This window comes from Lineus longissimus, chromosome 1, assembly GCF_910592395.1.
Source record: "Lineus longissimus chromosome 1, tnLinLong1.2, whole genome shotgun sequence".
In the NCBI taxonomy this organism is placed as follows: domain Eukaryota; kingdom Metazoa; phylum Nemertea; class Pilidiophora; order Heteronemertea; family Lineidae; genus Lineus; species Lineus longissimus.
In genome coordinates, this window is record NC_088308.1 from 24570414 (window position 1) to 24585907 (window position 15494).

Genomic DNA, 15494 nt, shown 5'->3' on the forward strand with positions numbered 1-15494 from the left:
TATTTGTTTCCAGAACCAACCTGAAATTAAATGTCACAAAAATGATGGATCATCAGGCGCCAGATAGAAAACTGATGAGATTTGTCACGTTGGTAAACGATTTTGAAATAAATGGCTCTTCCAATAGACAATTGACATTTTGATACATTCACCAGAGTACCAATCTTGACTGTAATATGAATTTTAATCACAAAAATACTGTCACTAGAATAATTAATAACCATCGCTGACAACATTCATTTTGTGAGCCAATTTTTGCATCTGGTATATCATTCACATCATACCTCTATAAATAATGAGTCGAGGGTTTCTTTGAGGCAAAAAAAGGATGGATTTTCATATCAGTATTGTAAGCAACTCATGGATAAGATTTCATTTCATACCACCATTTGGAATTCAGTTAAAAATAATTTCAATTAGACCTTTTTCAGTCATGCAGAACCTTTTTCTCGCAAGATATATTTGCATTTATCAAATAGAGCCAAGTACCTAGCTGTTAGAGGGTTAGGTTTCTAATATGACATTGTGAACCATAAACAAAAACAAATTCTGACAACCAACTTCTAATCTGCAAAAAATGCCATCAAAATGATTGATCGTGCAGTGCACGCAGTACAGATTAGATAAGCGACAGCTCCGCAAAACCAATTCTTACGCCCGGTACGCCTTTTCATGATACCGTAATGAAATTCAACTCATGTCTGATCCAATTTTATTCAAACATGGTATAAAAACAGGAAACTGCAAAGGTTGAGGGATAGCAATCACGAGCTATTCAGACTCACTTAACCAGTCACGAAATTTCTGCTTGAGAGTTTGAGAAATGAAATTACACACTAGGATCTGGCTCATCAAAATTGTATTTGGATCCATTAGGCTGTAAAGAAGACCTGTCAAGTTTGAGTTTGATGGTAAAGGGGAACTTGAGCAGGAGAAGACAGAGGGGTTAGGTGAACATTCACAAGCAAACGGTCTACTGTGAAATTTTCTGGAGTGCTTCATATCAACATAGCTTCATATAAGAAGACCAAGTGACTGTACTCCATCAAAACATATTACACCAGATCCATTGAACGAAAATTGATGTCTAATTTACTATGGTGAAATCTAAATTCACCAAAAAAACCAGTGAAAAAACTTTTGGGACTTAGAACTTTTTTTCATCCATCAGTCAGTTCAAAATTTTGAAAAATTTTCAAAGAAAAAAAGTTTTGGGACTGATGATGTTACTTCATTTTGAGTAGAAAAAAAAACCAGTGAAAAAAATATTTGGACTTTTTTCATCTTTCAGTCAGTTCCATATGAATTCACCATGGTAAATCATCATTTCATCATGGTGAATTGGGATTCATTTTCATAAGGGAAACCAGTTTGATCTTCCGGAACAGGCATAGCATAACACCAAATGTCAGCTGAAGTCACGTTTTTGTCAGATAAACAAGAAGAAACCTTTCAGAGGTCAGAAAAGGTGTCCTGACAGTACCTTCTTGCTATTGCAATGAATCTGTTGTGCATGACACACCTATACAATATATTCTTGTCTGCCCAAAAACACCCACCGACTGATCCTATCACTAGGAGGGATAGGCAGTGCATAGTAATGAGTCTATCTGCCATCACAGGCAATTGAAAGCAGTGTTGAGCAAACAGTAGCAATGAATAAAGATAGGTGCAAATGAAAGATTTCAGCCATAGACAAATATAAATGTAAATGTTATGGCTCAGGCCACACATGTCACATTAAACTATTTCCAAGCAAATGCTTCTGACAACCAATACTGTCTTGTTTTTATAGCAAACAGTCATTTGGCAACCAACCTCCTCTAATCACTATGCATCGCTTCTGTTTTTATAAACAGTTTTATCGATATATTGGCCGTGATGGCATATGCTCATCATTATGCATTGCTTCTCTGAGCTTGCTTAAGAAACAACTTTCCATTTAGTACAGTGCTGTCAATGACATATTGTAAAAACACACTGCAATATAAACAGGAACATGTCAAGAAGAGTGCCTCAGGAATTGGAAAGCTGGTGGATCAACCACTCGAAAAATGAAAATCTTTCGGAACCCGAGCCATGTCCCTGGTTACACTGGACGGCAACAGCGCTCCTAAGTTACCTTACCAACATCCAGATTCCGTAATGAGATAACTTGTCATTGAGATAGGGAAAGGCATCGCATGATAATGAGCACATCTGTCATCGTGAGACAATAAAGCAATGTTGACACAAACAGCAGCCATGAATAAAGATGTGTGTGAAGGCCGGTCACTACAAGTCAGCAGGCTGGTAAGATGGGACCGGTAAGATGCCTTCGAGTTCTCTTGTTTGAGGTGATGGACGTGCTCATAGTTGAGATCACAAATAAGATAAAATGAGAGAAAAATCCTTTCCCAACACCTCGTAGAGAAGCCAAAATTGGGGGAAGCTAGACCTTCTGTTGCATTCTATCCACAATTCTTCAGTGTGTGAATAAAGAACAGCAGCAGGGGCTATAGCTTCCTTCCTTTTACCTTACAAGTGAAGCGATCTGATATGAATTTTCTCTGACCATGAGGAGAACCTGAAGCTTAGAAATATAACAAATACCCCTTGCTGTTCAACCTAAAGATCAGTATTGGTTTTCCTTGGTCAGTGAAAACTGACTCCAAGGAGAATTTTTTTTGTGTCATTTTGATCTGCCTGTTGCCCTCAGGAATATGATCAGGGCACCTGAAGTGTTCATTTACCCATTGGGTGGAACAGTAACACATACCCAAGCATCAAGGTTGAGATTAGTTTTCTTTCGTACACTTGCCCACCTTCAATGGCGAATGTTATCCGATTGTTTTTCTGGAATGGATGAGCCAATGCCATATACAGCTTTAGCTCATTTGTCTGTTAAATGTACTGTGTCTCGAAACATGGTGATTTTGTTAAGGTCAACATCCACATGCACGCCAAAGCACTTTAAAGCAAGGTCTTAAAATTTCATCAATATTTGATCAAGATATTTCATCTAAATGTTCAAATTCAGTTTAGATTTAAATTCGCCTCAATAGTTTGATTCTGACTGAAGATATTCACCAATTCAAGTGATTAAATCTTCAAAAGTAGAGGATTAAAAGATTTCAAATCAAACTTCCATGCGAGCTTCAATGGAAGGATAAGGATGGAACCCGACACTGATATTAAGCTTTGACGAACAAAATTAGTCTGCATGGAAGAAATGATCCTAAAAACCTTTTAACTCCATGTTCATAAAGTTTCAGAGCAAAGTGGTGGTTTAGGAGTGTTAACACTGTTTAAATGCAGAGGGAAAATTAAGAATATGTGCAAGTTGTGTATGAGCTATTAAAATAGTGGATCTTCATGTTACGTTTACATATAGCAGTCTACCAAGACAAGCGGAACCCTTTTATTCTTTGCCTTCATACAGCCAGCCCCAAAAGGTCTTCTATGGTGCTCAGCAGGGGCAGATTCAAGATTCTGAAAAAGGGATGAGATAGAGGGGAAGCCCTGTTCGTTTTAGGATCAATTGAGAACATTTATGGACAAGTCCAAATCTTTCTATAAACCCACCTTTCTGCACCAGCCATTGAATCAGACACTGCGTTCAATGAAGATAAGATCTAGAATGAGGAAGTAAATATAAGGTTACAGAGCTCCTTCTAATGACAATACAATGATGCTCCTCCACAAAGTTATTCCAGAACAAGAAGGAAATTATACAGATTAGTGCCAAATGACAGAGTCACTTCCACAGATAATTGTAATTATTCTGGCGATGGATATAAGTAAGTTAAGGAAAGAACGTAAACTGGTAAGGCGATTTACGACGAAGCATAGAAGCTTTTGAGGACTTTTAGCTCAAGGGCTGTCAATTTTGTATAGGGATCTAGGGTTCTTAGGACAAATTCATGATACACATGTAGGGTACTACCTCAAGAATGTGTGCATCAAATAAAATATTGGGAGAACTAAATCCCCCATTTTGACAGCCTCTAATGTAGCGACCATATAACGAAAGTATCTGATGATCACGTCCACTAGAAGATAATTGACTCTAGTGCTACAACTCATCAGCAGTCAACATGAAGAACGACCAATTTCGCAATTTACTCTGGTGAGCCATCTTCATGTCAAATGCTTTTTGGTTGACATACATTACAATGTACATGTATTTGGGACATCACGCCTTTTCTTCACAAAACATGGCATTCTGTAAGCTTCTCTCATCAGTGAGAGCTATGAGAGTGAAATTCTCATTTAATCCACATTCTCTCGCATCCTTAATCACATCTGACAGCGACATCAAATATCACTGTACATCCATGATAAATGGGCAAATATTTTTCACATTCTCCGGTGGATGCATTACTTGGGATAAAAACAGTTTTTTCTTACTCTTTTTTGCTTGTGTGTTAATATAAGTGGTATGAAAGAAATCCATGCAAGATGTAGTGAGGAATATAAACAGTCTCAGATGAGAGGGCCCACCTTAGACATGGGTGGATGAGTAGAAATCATCCGAATCTCAAGATGGCTTAGCTAATGTGCTCTAAACCGCCAAATATCTCTGACTTGTTGTTCCAACCGGTACCAATAATCAATAAGGACAGCAGCATCATATCTGAGAAGAAGGACATAAACTGGTATGAAATATTATTCATTTTCTATACAGACACATCTAATTTTTTTAGGGAGAAGTGATACCCATAACATTTTTCTAACAACCGTTCTTAGCCGGTCTTGTAAAGTCTGTCGAACCACAAATCTTTTCAAAGCTGTCTTACCATTGCTTTTTGATTAGATTTCCTTTTAGCATGTGGGAGGTTTAGATCAAAGATACACATAAAGAAGTTTCACGGAGGTATAAGAAGCTTACGCGTGAGCCAATCTCATCTTTGCGTCTTGGTGGTGGGGAAACCTACCATGTCAAAGAAACACTCAAGTGACTTAAAACTCCATTAATGCATAAGTGTTACATTTTTCAAACTTCAAAGATGTTTGCTTATGAGGTTAATACCGTCACAACACGACGTACTTCGATCATGATCATATAGACTTCTGTACAAACAAAATCTTATAAGTTGTGTTTTTCGAGCTAACAGATGGATGATGCTGTTAATCTCAGCTTGTCCCAAGTCAAGTCAATTACAAGTGCTATAGGGAAACCAAGCAAGTCAAAGACACACACCGACAACTTGCATTTTTCATGCAGCTCTTTCAATCCATATCAGAGCCTTCTTAAATCATGGACTCTCATCCCAAATAAAAAGTCTGATATCTACAAATTTGTACGTGTACATAAGGAAACTTGCCAAGTCAAGACAAACTCCAACGTCTTAAAGGCAGTCTACAGGCAGGAGCCACATTGGTCAGATTAAGTTACACAAAGTCACCAATAGGTGTTTCTCCTTCACAGCGACCCCTATTAGCTCCAGCCTCAATCAAAAAATTGTGTATTTTCAGTCAGCATTGCGCAGCTCTTTGATCATGGACTCACATCCCAAATAAAAACCTAAAAGCTACGTGTCAACAAGCTATAAGGAGCTTATGTACCTGATATGTATGGTATCCGCTAACAAGATGAGAAACCGTAGGAAGTATCGTCTTTCAGCGAAAAGGAGATGAAAGGCAAACACTTAGCGATATGTGCGAGGCAGCTGGGGAACGTGGATGGACGACTTATTACTGATTGGTAGGTTCAACATCCGTGATCGGCTGTGCAAGTATTGACTTGGGCTAAGTCAGGACAATTCCTTCACCATGAGTTATGCCAGATATACATATTGGTTGAATGGTCTATTTGAGATGTCGGAAAGCACTGACACTCACATTTCATTGGGATGTGGGTTCAGCAGAGGATAGCATTCGTATTGGGCTAACAGGCTTGCTGTTTTATAACACTGTGAGATGGGGCCTTTATTGTGAAGGGGACATCATGGCAGGTACTCCTTGTCCCCTTCATATGTATGTATATAAGACAATCTGAGTATTTGAGATGGCAATGTAATTTCTAACTGCACAGGTACTTTTTTGTTTGGTAAGAAAATGCAAACTAGACAATGAAAATCAAAGAGCCAATTAACAATCGAGATTTGAAAGAGTACGTAATGAGTCCACAATATTGTGAATGAGTACCCACTGCACAAAAGAAGCAAATCACCAAAAGACAAACTCCAACTAAAAAAGGAAATCTCTGAGGGCATGTTGAACTCCCAATAGACAAACCTGTGATCAGATCCTAACTGAACGAGAATCCTTCCGAGAAAAACTTTTCCAATCCTAAAATGAATACAAAAATCTACTATCTCAAGACAGCAATCCTGCGATTAGGTTACTTAAGAATTTAAAACTATCCATAAAAGATATCCGACCAATAATTTCATCTCTAAGTATTGAACTTAACTTGTCCACAATTGCTGAATTAGAAGATCGGATGAAAATAAATGTCTAAATCAGTCAACTCAAATTATCCAATTCATCCATCATACTGAGATTATTAGAGCACACTGTGACAATTTCCTCCGCAGACACTCCTGCAGCCGTGGTTAAATCACAAACTCCAGGAATACCCTGTCTATGACACTCTGGAAACCACGGCTCACTCAATGTCCCACGGATATGGGCTCTCGCATCCAATGAGTATAGAGATTGATTGGGTAGCCAAATTGTGAATTCAGCCCACGCAAGAGATGCTTTCGAAAGAGCTTGTAAAAAATTCAAAATCCATTAAAGTATCTTTCAGGTTGCGACACTCAAAAGGATTTGTTGGAAGAAAATCACCATAACAACATCATGAGCGATCAATACTCTATCTTTTAGGAATATTCGAGTTACCTCATTGTCGCCCTTGCCAGCTGGAGGAATCATTATTTAAGGAGTATATCACAGTCCAGATAGAAAAGTATATTGTCAATCACCAGTTCTTCTTTCAAAGGAGGCCAGCTGTTATACTGACGATGAGGCTGCATGGTTACAAAGTCCATTTCCATTGCTACCTCTGCTGGGCATGTTTGTCCCAAAGCTTATGAAAGAGTGTGTAGAGCCCTAAAAAGTGCCCTCAGCATTACAATCTCACCACATGTCATGACTTTATCTGCACGAGTGGGCAGCTCCTACAATTGCTGAAATTGGGACTGGACCTTTGGATGACAGGTTCATTGACAGCATCAGTGGCCACGCCAGTTCCTCATCAACCCCAGAGACAGAGGCCCTGGGGCAACATGACTACAATCCAATCACAACCTACTTAATGATTCAGCTGCCCAAACTGCAATCAACAGGATGTTGAATAATACCGCAGCACGGTGGCTTGGTGATGTCAGTAAACATCCGATTTGACAGCGTTATTAGTATTACCCCAGCCATCCGTTAGAGCAACGAATCGCCAAAGGCAATGCAACCAGTTCAATGCCCTGTATAAAACCATGATCTGCGGGGATACAAAAATAATAAGTCTGTTGGCATTGTCGGCAAATGTCAGACAGGAAAACCTATTATTTCCTCACAGAAGCAGGAATACAAATTAGACAAGCATTGACGTTGGAATTTCAAGCTTAGCATTAGGCAAACTCTGTTTGTTCAAAAAGATCATCAAACTCGACAAGAAATATAAGAGACCAACACACCTGCCTTCCCGAGGCAAGATGGCCGAGATGGTCATTACACCTCCCCGTCCAATTGCTTTGATCATCATGGGTCAATATAATACCTTCAAATGATATCAGTAAACATCAGACCTGACAAGAACATTATCCCTGGCCCCCAGAGCATACAGTGTGCCAAGGCAAGAGGCAATGAATAACCATGATATTGTCGCAATGTTCTCCATTGCTAAGAGGTCTTGGCTCTTCTCATTCTGTGTTCTCTTTCTGGCAAAGTTGATACCGAAAGTGCGTAATGGCAGAGCTCATAAAAGAGTTAAGAGACTGGTTAAAAAGCATAAATGAGGATGTGATGGACCTCCAAGATCCTCTTTCTCTCTCTCTATCTGTGGTACTCTCATATTGCCTCATGAGGACATGTTGAATATCAAGGCTCAACAGCGCATACGTAATCCTATCCTAAAGCAAATACGTCCTGACCCCCCAGCGAATGACTTGGGCAGAAAATCCGATCAGTGGCTGCCATAATCAAGGTTTGATCTGTAATCTGTTCATAAGCCAACTGGGATATCGATATCAAATGTCTGATCATAGCGCATAATGTATAGGCAGGAATTTGTTCCTTAAGGGATGTAACTTGAGACCTTTGCCATCTGTCGAAGCTGGAGGAACTGTATAGGAATGAACTGAAAGACAACAAACAGCACAATGTTCACAGCATCTTCTTTGGTAGACCATAGCCAAGGAAGGAAAAACTGTTAGTGTTTCCAGTGATAGTTTCTCAGGAATGCAATATTTCATGCAAAAAGGCATCGTGGCCAACACATTACATGTAGGAGGAAATCAGCCAACCTGGCCAGAAGAAAAAAAGAGAAGCTTCCCCAGCTTACAGTACAAGGCTTACAGTATCATATAAGAAGAAGAATTTGGTGAAATCAGGGTAATTTAAAAAGTTTTTTAATGCATTTGACTCAGAATGAAACAAAATCATTCTTGATAGGAGGCAATGTTTTACAGGCTATTCATGCAATTGCCCAAAGGAAATGAGGCAGCCGTGACAAGTTAGGATGATTTACCAATAGTTAGAGGGGATATACAATACATAACAGCCTTGAGGAACAAATTCGAAATGGTAAAGGGTATAATGATGAATTTTCAGTTTTAAGGGCCAGCGATGTTCTTGGAACCAATAATGCTCTATCAGACATTCCCACCTGACCTTAGTAGCTAGGAGGTGTTCTGAGAATTGCAGTGTTATGTACCAGAGCGGATATTCCTGATGGACTATACCTCTCATCGTTCCAACGTTCTATCCTAAACACAATTTTCCTTTAATAGAATAAATTTTTAATATCCCAACGTTGCCTTATTTGATCATGCTATCTGAAGTAGTCTTTGCAAACACCACCTAAACCTGCCTCAATCGATACACTTGACAATATCGAATGTCCAAAGCATACTGCTCGAAGGCCTAATTACAGCTGCAAACTTTAAAGGGTAATTGTCTTTAGTCCCAGAGGGATATCGGACAATTTAACCATTGGCGCAAAAGGATTAGCCTGCCTCTTTTGGAAAAATTTTCTCCTTTACCCTTTGCCTGCAGGCGATGTGCAGAGCCTGTCATGCCATATGTCCATTTGGGCCGGGTGACGTGCATAGCCTGTCATGACCTACATGTAGTGCAGACCGCATAATGGCTTCTGCAGTGAAATTGTTAAATCTCAAACCTGCTTTGAGTCTTTGCAGTAGACATTGTCAGATTGATTACAACTATTTGAAAATTCCAACCTAACAAAGCTAATCACAAGAGGAAACAGAAGGACACATTGACTACATCTGTCTCCTCGATCAAAGACACCATACATGTAGCTTCCATTATTAATGTAATTCAAGCTTATTAGTTAGGAAACAAGCAATGGAAATCTTAAACGCAGGAAGTGTTCCGCAGGCTGGGAAATATGGATTAAATCAGATATGTTTTCATGAGGAATTAATCAACCCTGGGGACAAAGCAAAACCCATTCTTGTAAAACAAATCAAGAAAACATTTGCAGTTATTACTTCCTGTTTTGCACAATACCAGTTAACAATTCAAATGCGACAGATGTTTGAAACCTCTTTGGAGAGTCTCTGCAATTTTGTAATCTATCAAAATGAACATGAAATAAGCTAAAATTGAGATGAAATGCAACAGATTTCCGCAACAAAACTAGTTAATTCCTGATTCGTCTCCCATAATCTTCTTAGCAGCAGGGAACACAGCAAGAAAAACCATCGCTCAAGTCTTGCACAAATCAAAACCGAGATTCACTGCCAACCAAATGCCTGAAATTGACATCCTAATCAGTTTAATTGAAGGATGAAAAACAGCTCCAGCTTCATCATGAAAGATTCAGCTGCTATGCGCACCGAATTCCCATACATCGATCTAGCTAGGAAATTTGGTAACCAATTTATCTGCGATCCAAGGGGAGCGACTGTTTAATTGTAACGATATTACTGCCAGGGAGGAGTAGCTTAGACCAATGAAGGTTCGTGTTGTGATTAATTGGAGACGTCTGTGTGTCAAATGCTATTTGCCGCAATGAAGTAATTACAGATGGCATTTACGTTCATGCAATACGAAGCCTTAAAAGCTAAAACTTCAGGCTAAGCTTACAGAGATCAACTGAATATTTTGTGTACAGAGAAGTACAGTAATGTGTGAAAGTTACGCAAATGCTTGTTGTGATTAACATCATCATCATTTCGTAATTCAGTTCGTAATGCCAACAGCACTACATGTACTTTAATGGTAGGGCACATCCCGATTCTCACTGTTTTGTATGAATTCGATCTGAGAGCGATGATACAAAGTCGTGAGATTGCTGATCAAGTCATCATATCAGGTGGCCTCCCATCATAACATGGAGACTGCGCATTCAAACCCAGGCAATGTTTCCTAATCTTCTTACAAACATATCAACAGCTATTTCTCTTTACATTTTAATACCGTGAGGGGATTTGACAATTTTAAGTTCTCCACTGAAGAAACTTCAAATCTGCCTGAGCTGTGGTGTATTAAAAATGCAATTTAATTTAGTTTTGCTGGTGAGGAAGGATATGATTATGAAACAATTTCTTATTCTCAGAAAATGTAAGAACCACACTCTGGACGCGCATAGAAATTACTGGCAACACCTCTTTATGAACTTGACACATTTTCGTGAATGCCTATACAATATTGGCACTCTGGAAGTACCAAGATACTAAGCCATAAGGAAGGGAGCAACTTGTGTTAGGAAAATACTGTTACCATTAAGCGAGGATTCACTGAAAAATTGTTGACAATTCAGTTGAGAGGATCATCAGAAGAAACAACCTCTTCCAAGTTCTACTTGAACTGATACCTTAAACCTTCAATTGAATCCAAGCTCAATTCCTCAAGATCACATCCTCGGTGAAATACTGTGCCTCCCTCTGCCAAAATGACACAAACCCAAGCAACAGAACATATTTCTTATTTGTTGGTCAGGGTAAGACCCCTACGGTTCCTTCCAACTCCATCTATTCACAGTTTCCACAACTTATCTTCCACTCATCGTTGACAGCACCGAGGTGCTGGCAGGCTCCTTGAGAGGTGGTAAAGAGAGTTTGAGAACTTGATCCTTAGCATCCACCAACAGCAGTCAGGTCATCCCCAAACAGACATACCTTACAGGCAAATTGCAGTGGCATGGCATGGCAATGTAGCATCAAGCTTGGCCCCCCAGAAGAAATGAGTGTCATACCACATATATGATAGATACTCAACTCACAAATATATACATGATTTACTGGAAATGGCTATCTAATTGGATAGACAGATTATAGGCTGATTGGGTGGGGCTCTTTCCATTGGGACATGCTATGTGTACAATGGGTGTGGCAATCATTAATTTGACCTATCCTAATGAGGTTTGCAGTCTTTACGAATAAAGTATTCCTCAAAGATAAAAGTGACAGTGTCGAGTGGCGGACACACTTGAATATTTGGCCATAGCTGAATTCAGAATGGGTCAGTCAAATGGTGCTAGTCTGAAAAAAATCAGCAAGACATTTAGAACAACTTTCTATTAAAGAATTTAAGTCAGCAGGCTGATTCGTTCAAAAACCTCTCATATCGATTTCAATATTAGAAGTTAAATTCTCTTTACGGATTGATAAGAGGAATAATCAAGTCACATTAGTCATAAGCAGGTTCACTGAAACGATCACTGTCAAAATATCGGTAGCATTCACAGAAAGTCACTAAAATGTATTGATTTTTTGCCCATCCCATTACATTTCTGAGTTTGCTCAGGCATTCACTGGATAAGCAACATCATTAGCATCATGGATGAAACCGTCTGATATGAAGACAGATGACTGGTGGTTTACAGATTTAATTTAGATATACACATTATGGGGGACACTTTAAATAACATGAACTGTGCACCTTTATTCTCTATTTATGCCAGAGACATTGAGAGTGCAGCAAATTTTGATTTTATTCAGGCTGACATCTCATTTATTTACTACTGGGACCATGGATTACTTTGCAATTTGATGATCAGCGGCGCCTCATTTTGGACAGCTATGCAGGACATCCTACTCTAGATCCTCAACGAGACCACTTTGCTCGCAGACCGTCTCCATCCAATCATACCAGGAGAAGCTCATTAGTCTTGCTTGATCCTCCAATTGAGTGGACCTCCTGACTTCATGTTATATGTGCCATCATGTAATGATGTTGCGAATATGGAACACCGTTACCATTCAAAACCATGATAGTTGCCGTCAGTTGTCATCATGTGACCTGCTTCCACTCAAATGTGGGACTTGTCTAAAGTCTCACACTGACTGGAGTTCAAACCAGGGAACTCTTGACCATTAACTCGGCTTCAAAAAGAAGTCTCAGTTGGCATCAGCAAGAAGCTGTGCTGATCTGAACACTAAACACAAAAGCAGGCAAGTAACATCAAAAAGAATTGACGGAAAAAAAGTCCTGCTACTTCAGATGTATCATCCACTCCTGCCAAATTGTTCAACTGGTAGAGCCTCATTCACTTTCCGACCATCTCCCTCCTCATCAATTGCCCAAATCAGCGGCATGACCTTGCTCCCAAAGATGCCATTATCGCATCGATCCGAGGATGCACGCCTCATCAGCAGCATCGTTATCAGCTTCGCCGTGGCGATTGCTGTCACTTTTGTTGGGAGAGAATCAATTAGTCCGGATGTCTACAGTAGGATAGCTTTGATTTGTCACACCCTAAACAACCTCACACAGGTGCAGGTTATGAGCTTGTGGAAAGGGATGGTGGAAGAAAGGAAAAACAAGTGAGTTCCCTGATGAGACAGCACAGCCTCTTGTAAAACGTACTGTAAACGATGGCATTATATTTTTGCAGATTTTGGAACACGGTAGGCCAATTTGCTTGTCAAGAGAAGTCAAGCAGGTGGATGACACCAGCCCAAGCTGGCTCCAAAAGAAGCTACATGTTCAGGCTTGTGATCATGATATTGACACGGCCTCATCAAGGACACTGTAGCTGTGATCGCATCCACTTCTGCGAGAAGGAAAATCTAATTCCCTAGTGTTGCAGACTGAATAGTCCTGATTACATCATATCCAACCTGGTGTACCTCCTACCAGCCTAATTATCAGAGAGGAGAAAAAAAGTTGCATTTATAGTTTGATTAATGAAAGTGTGCAGCCCATGACAGGTTTACCGCTTGCTATTACAGAAACCACGGGAAGTTATCAATGGGCATATTTCCTGCACTTCCGCTTATCCTTGGGCACTAATGCAATTTGTCATTTACGGAACACGACGGCTCTTAATCAACAATTAAGTCAATGTAGGGGAGGTACTCAAGGCAGTTCTTTACAGTTTTTTTATGGTAAGGTTGAAACTGCAGCACAACAAAACAGGGGAAAGCATGAGGTGAAAGTATGTGTTGTTCACGATATGTTGTACACAATAATTGTACTTGCACCATTTCAGAAACTGAACTGCTTCAAATATCTTTGGCAATCACCAATCTCTCTAACCATGCAACTTCAAACAAAGCGCTTAAATGTTTTCACATAATGTATCAATGGTGATTTCTTCACAATTTGCTTTTCAGAGGATATGATTTTGTTTCAAATCAACCTTGAAAAGACTGTGGGAATGAATCTTCTGAACATCTGAAAATGTTGGCAAAATGATAAATCACCACAGTTAGCAGACAAGTGATAAGCAATTCTTGTCACTTTCACCTGATATTTTTGGCAGTGTGACTCAGTCAAGCTAAACCTGAGAGCCAACTTTAATTACTGCTGAGAAAAGAGTAGTAATTGCTCCATTATTACGCGATAATTGAAGCCTTTATCCACAAATAATTGCACTTTGAGAAATAATGGTGATGTCTAATTTCATTTATCGATGCCCATTTTTTTCTTACTCAATATCCTGAGAGAGAAAAGACCGACATTGATGGAGGGAGGGTTATATTGATGGCAGATTTCCTTTAGATGGTCTTTTCAGGGTGCTGGTTTGCTGGTCTGCCTCAGCCTCATCAAATTCATGCAGCAAGCCAGAGAAACTTCGACAATGAATAGTATTATGAAGTAATAATATAAAGTATTTTACAGGAAATTCAACATTGTTGCTGAATCCACAGATTTTCTTTGACTGAGCCGAGAAGTTGATGGATGATGTTGGGGACGATAGGGTTTGTTGAGACACACGTTGCGGAAATCATGCATGGAAAAAGGGTAGTTTCATTCAAGAGAGCAGGGGGTACTTCCGAGTCAAGCTTAAATCTCCATCTTTGACTATCGAGGTCTAGGGTCATCCTAGATTCTTTGTCCCATACGTGTAGTGAATGTAGCCCTTGATTATATGTGACATATGTAAAATGCATTAAATAGTACGCTTATGAGAACACTTACAATTAATTCAAGAAATGAGAACTGACAGAAGATCTGCTGCCATTTTTCTCAAAGTCTGGATCAACACTGGGAAAAAATGGTCACCAGTCCAACCCTTCACCACACATCACAAGCACTTCATTCTTGGATTGCGCCAGACATCCCTATCATCTGACCGACTCATAGTAATGAGACAACCAACACACACCGAATTAATAGACCTCAGAATGGCTGACAGTTACTGAAAGGAACCACTGGAGGCTGTCAGAGATACCAAAGGGCTAAAGCCAATGGCTGACAGAAGCCTTGATTAGCTATATCATGTGGGTGCGGCTGAATTCTTGTACCAAAGACCAAACCCAACAAATATACATTTAATAGAACTGAAACCAAGAGTCTTGAAGTAAAAGTGCCCCATGCGTATGTCTAATCTTGCCAAATGAAAATACAAATCCTTTTGTCAATTCTGGCTTCAAGGTTTTTTTAGATGATCCCATAACTTTCAAATTTTAGGCAATTCTCGACAGTAATTTTAAAAACATCTGCTCAGATCACATTGCCCGATACTCGACCTTGAGCCAAGTGCATGTCACCAAACCACTTAGCCAGGTTCACCATAATGAAAAGACACATTTCGTGATAGAGCAAAGTTGCAAGAAACAAGCCTCACTTACCCTCAATGACCCCATCCATACTGGTGACAATTCCTATCCGTGGCAAGTCACTCTCCTGAGTATGAAGGAACACCATTCAAATGCCAAGCAATGGTCATTTTCCGATCCTCGCAAAGTGTATCGGCTTTAAGTCTCTCAGGAGAGGTGTGGTGATCGTGTTGAAGCGATGAATTCCCAGAGTTCTGATGACGACACAAATTGGCTATCCAGCCCATCAGATTGCAATGAGTTGTCAACTACAGTGATAGGTCTTGCATGTCATTAATCCAACTTCAGTATTATAAATTGTACCTGCTGAGAACGACG

General features: G+C 39.6%; 1 protein-coding gene across 2 annotated transcripts in view; it reads right to left on the reverse strand.

The window, feature by feature from the left end:
* LOC135493524 (cyclic nucleotide-gated cation channel beta-3-like) overlaps positions 1 to 15438 on the reverse strand; it is a 62020-nt gene extending 46582 nt beyond the window's left edge. Inside the window, exon 1 of one of the 2 annotated variants that reach the window (XM_064780927.1) lies at positions 15189 to 15438. In XM_064780927.1, the coding sequence (XP_064636997.1) occupies positions 15189 to 15264 (76 nt within the window). In that variant the 5' untranslated portion in view covers positions 15265 to 15438. Of the gene's footprint in view, positions 1 to 6219; positions 6238 to 15188 lie in introns of those variants that run through there. The other variant, XM_064780917.1, reaches the window with a different exon arrangement.
* Between the last annotated feature and the right edge of the window lie 56 nt (positions 15439 to 15494).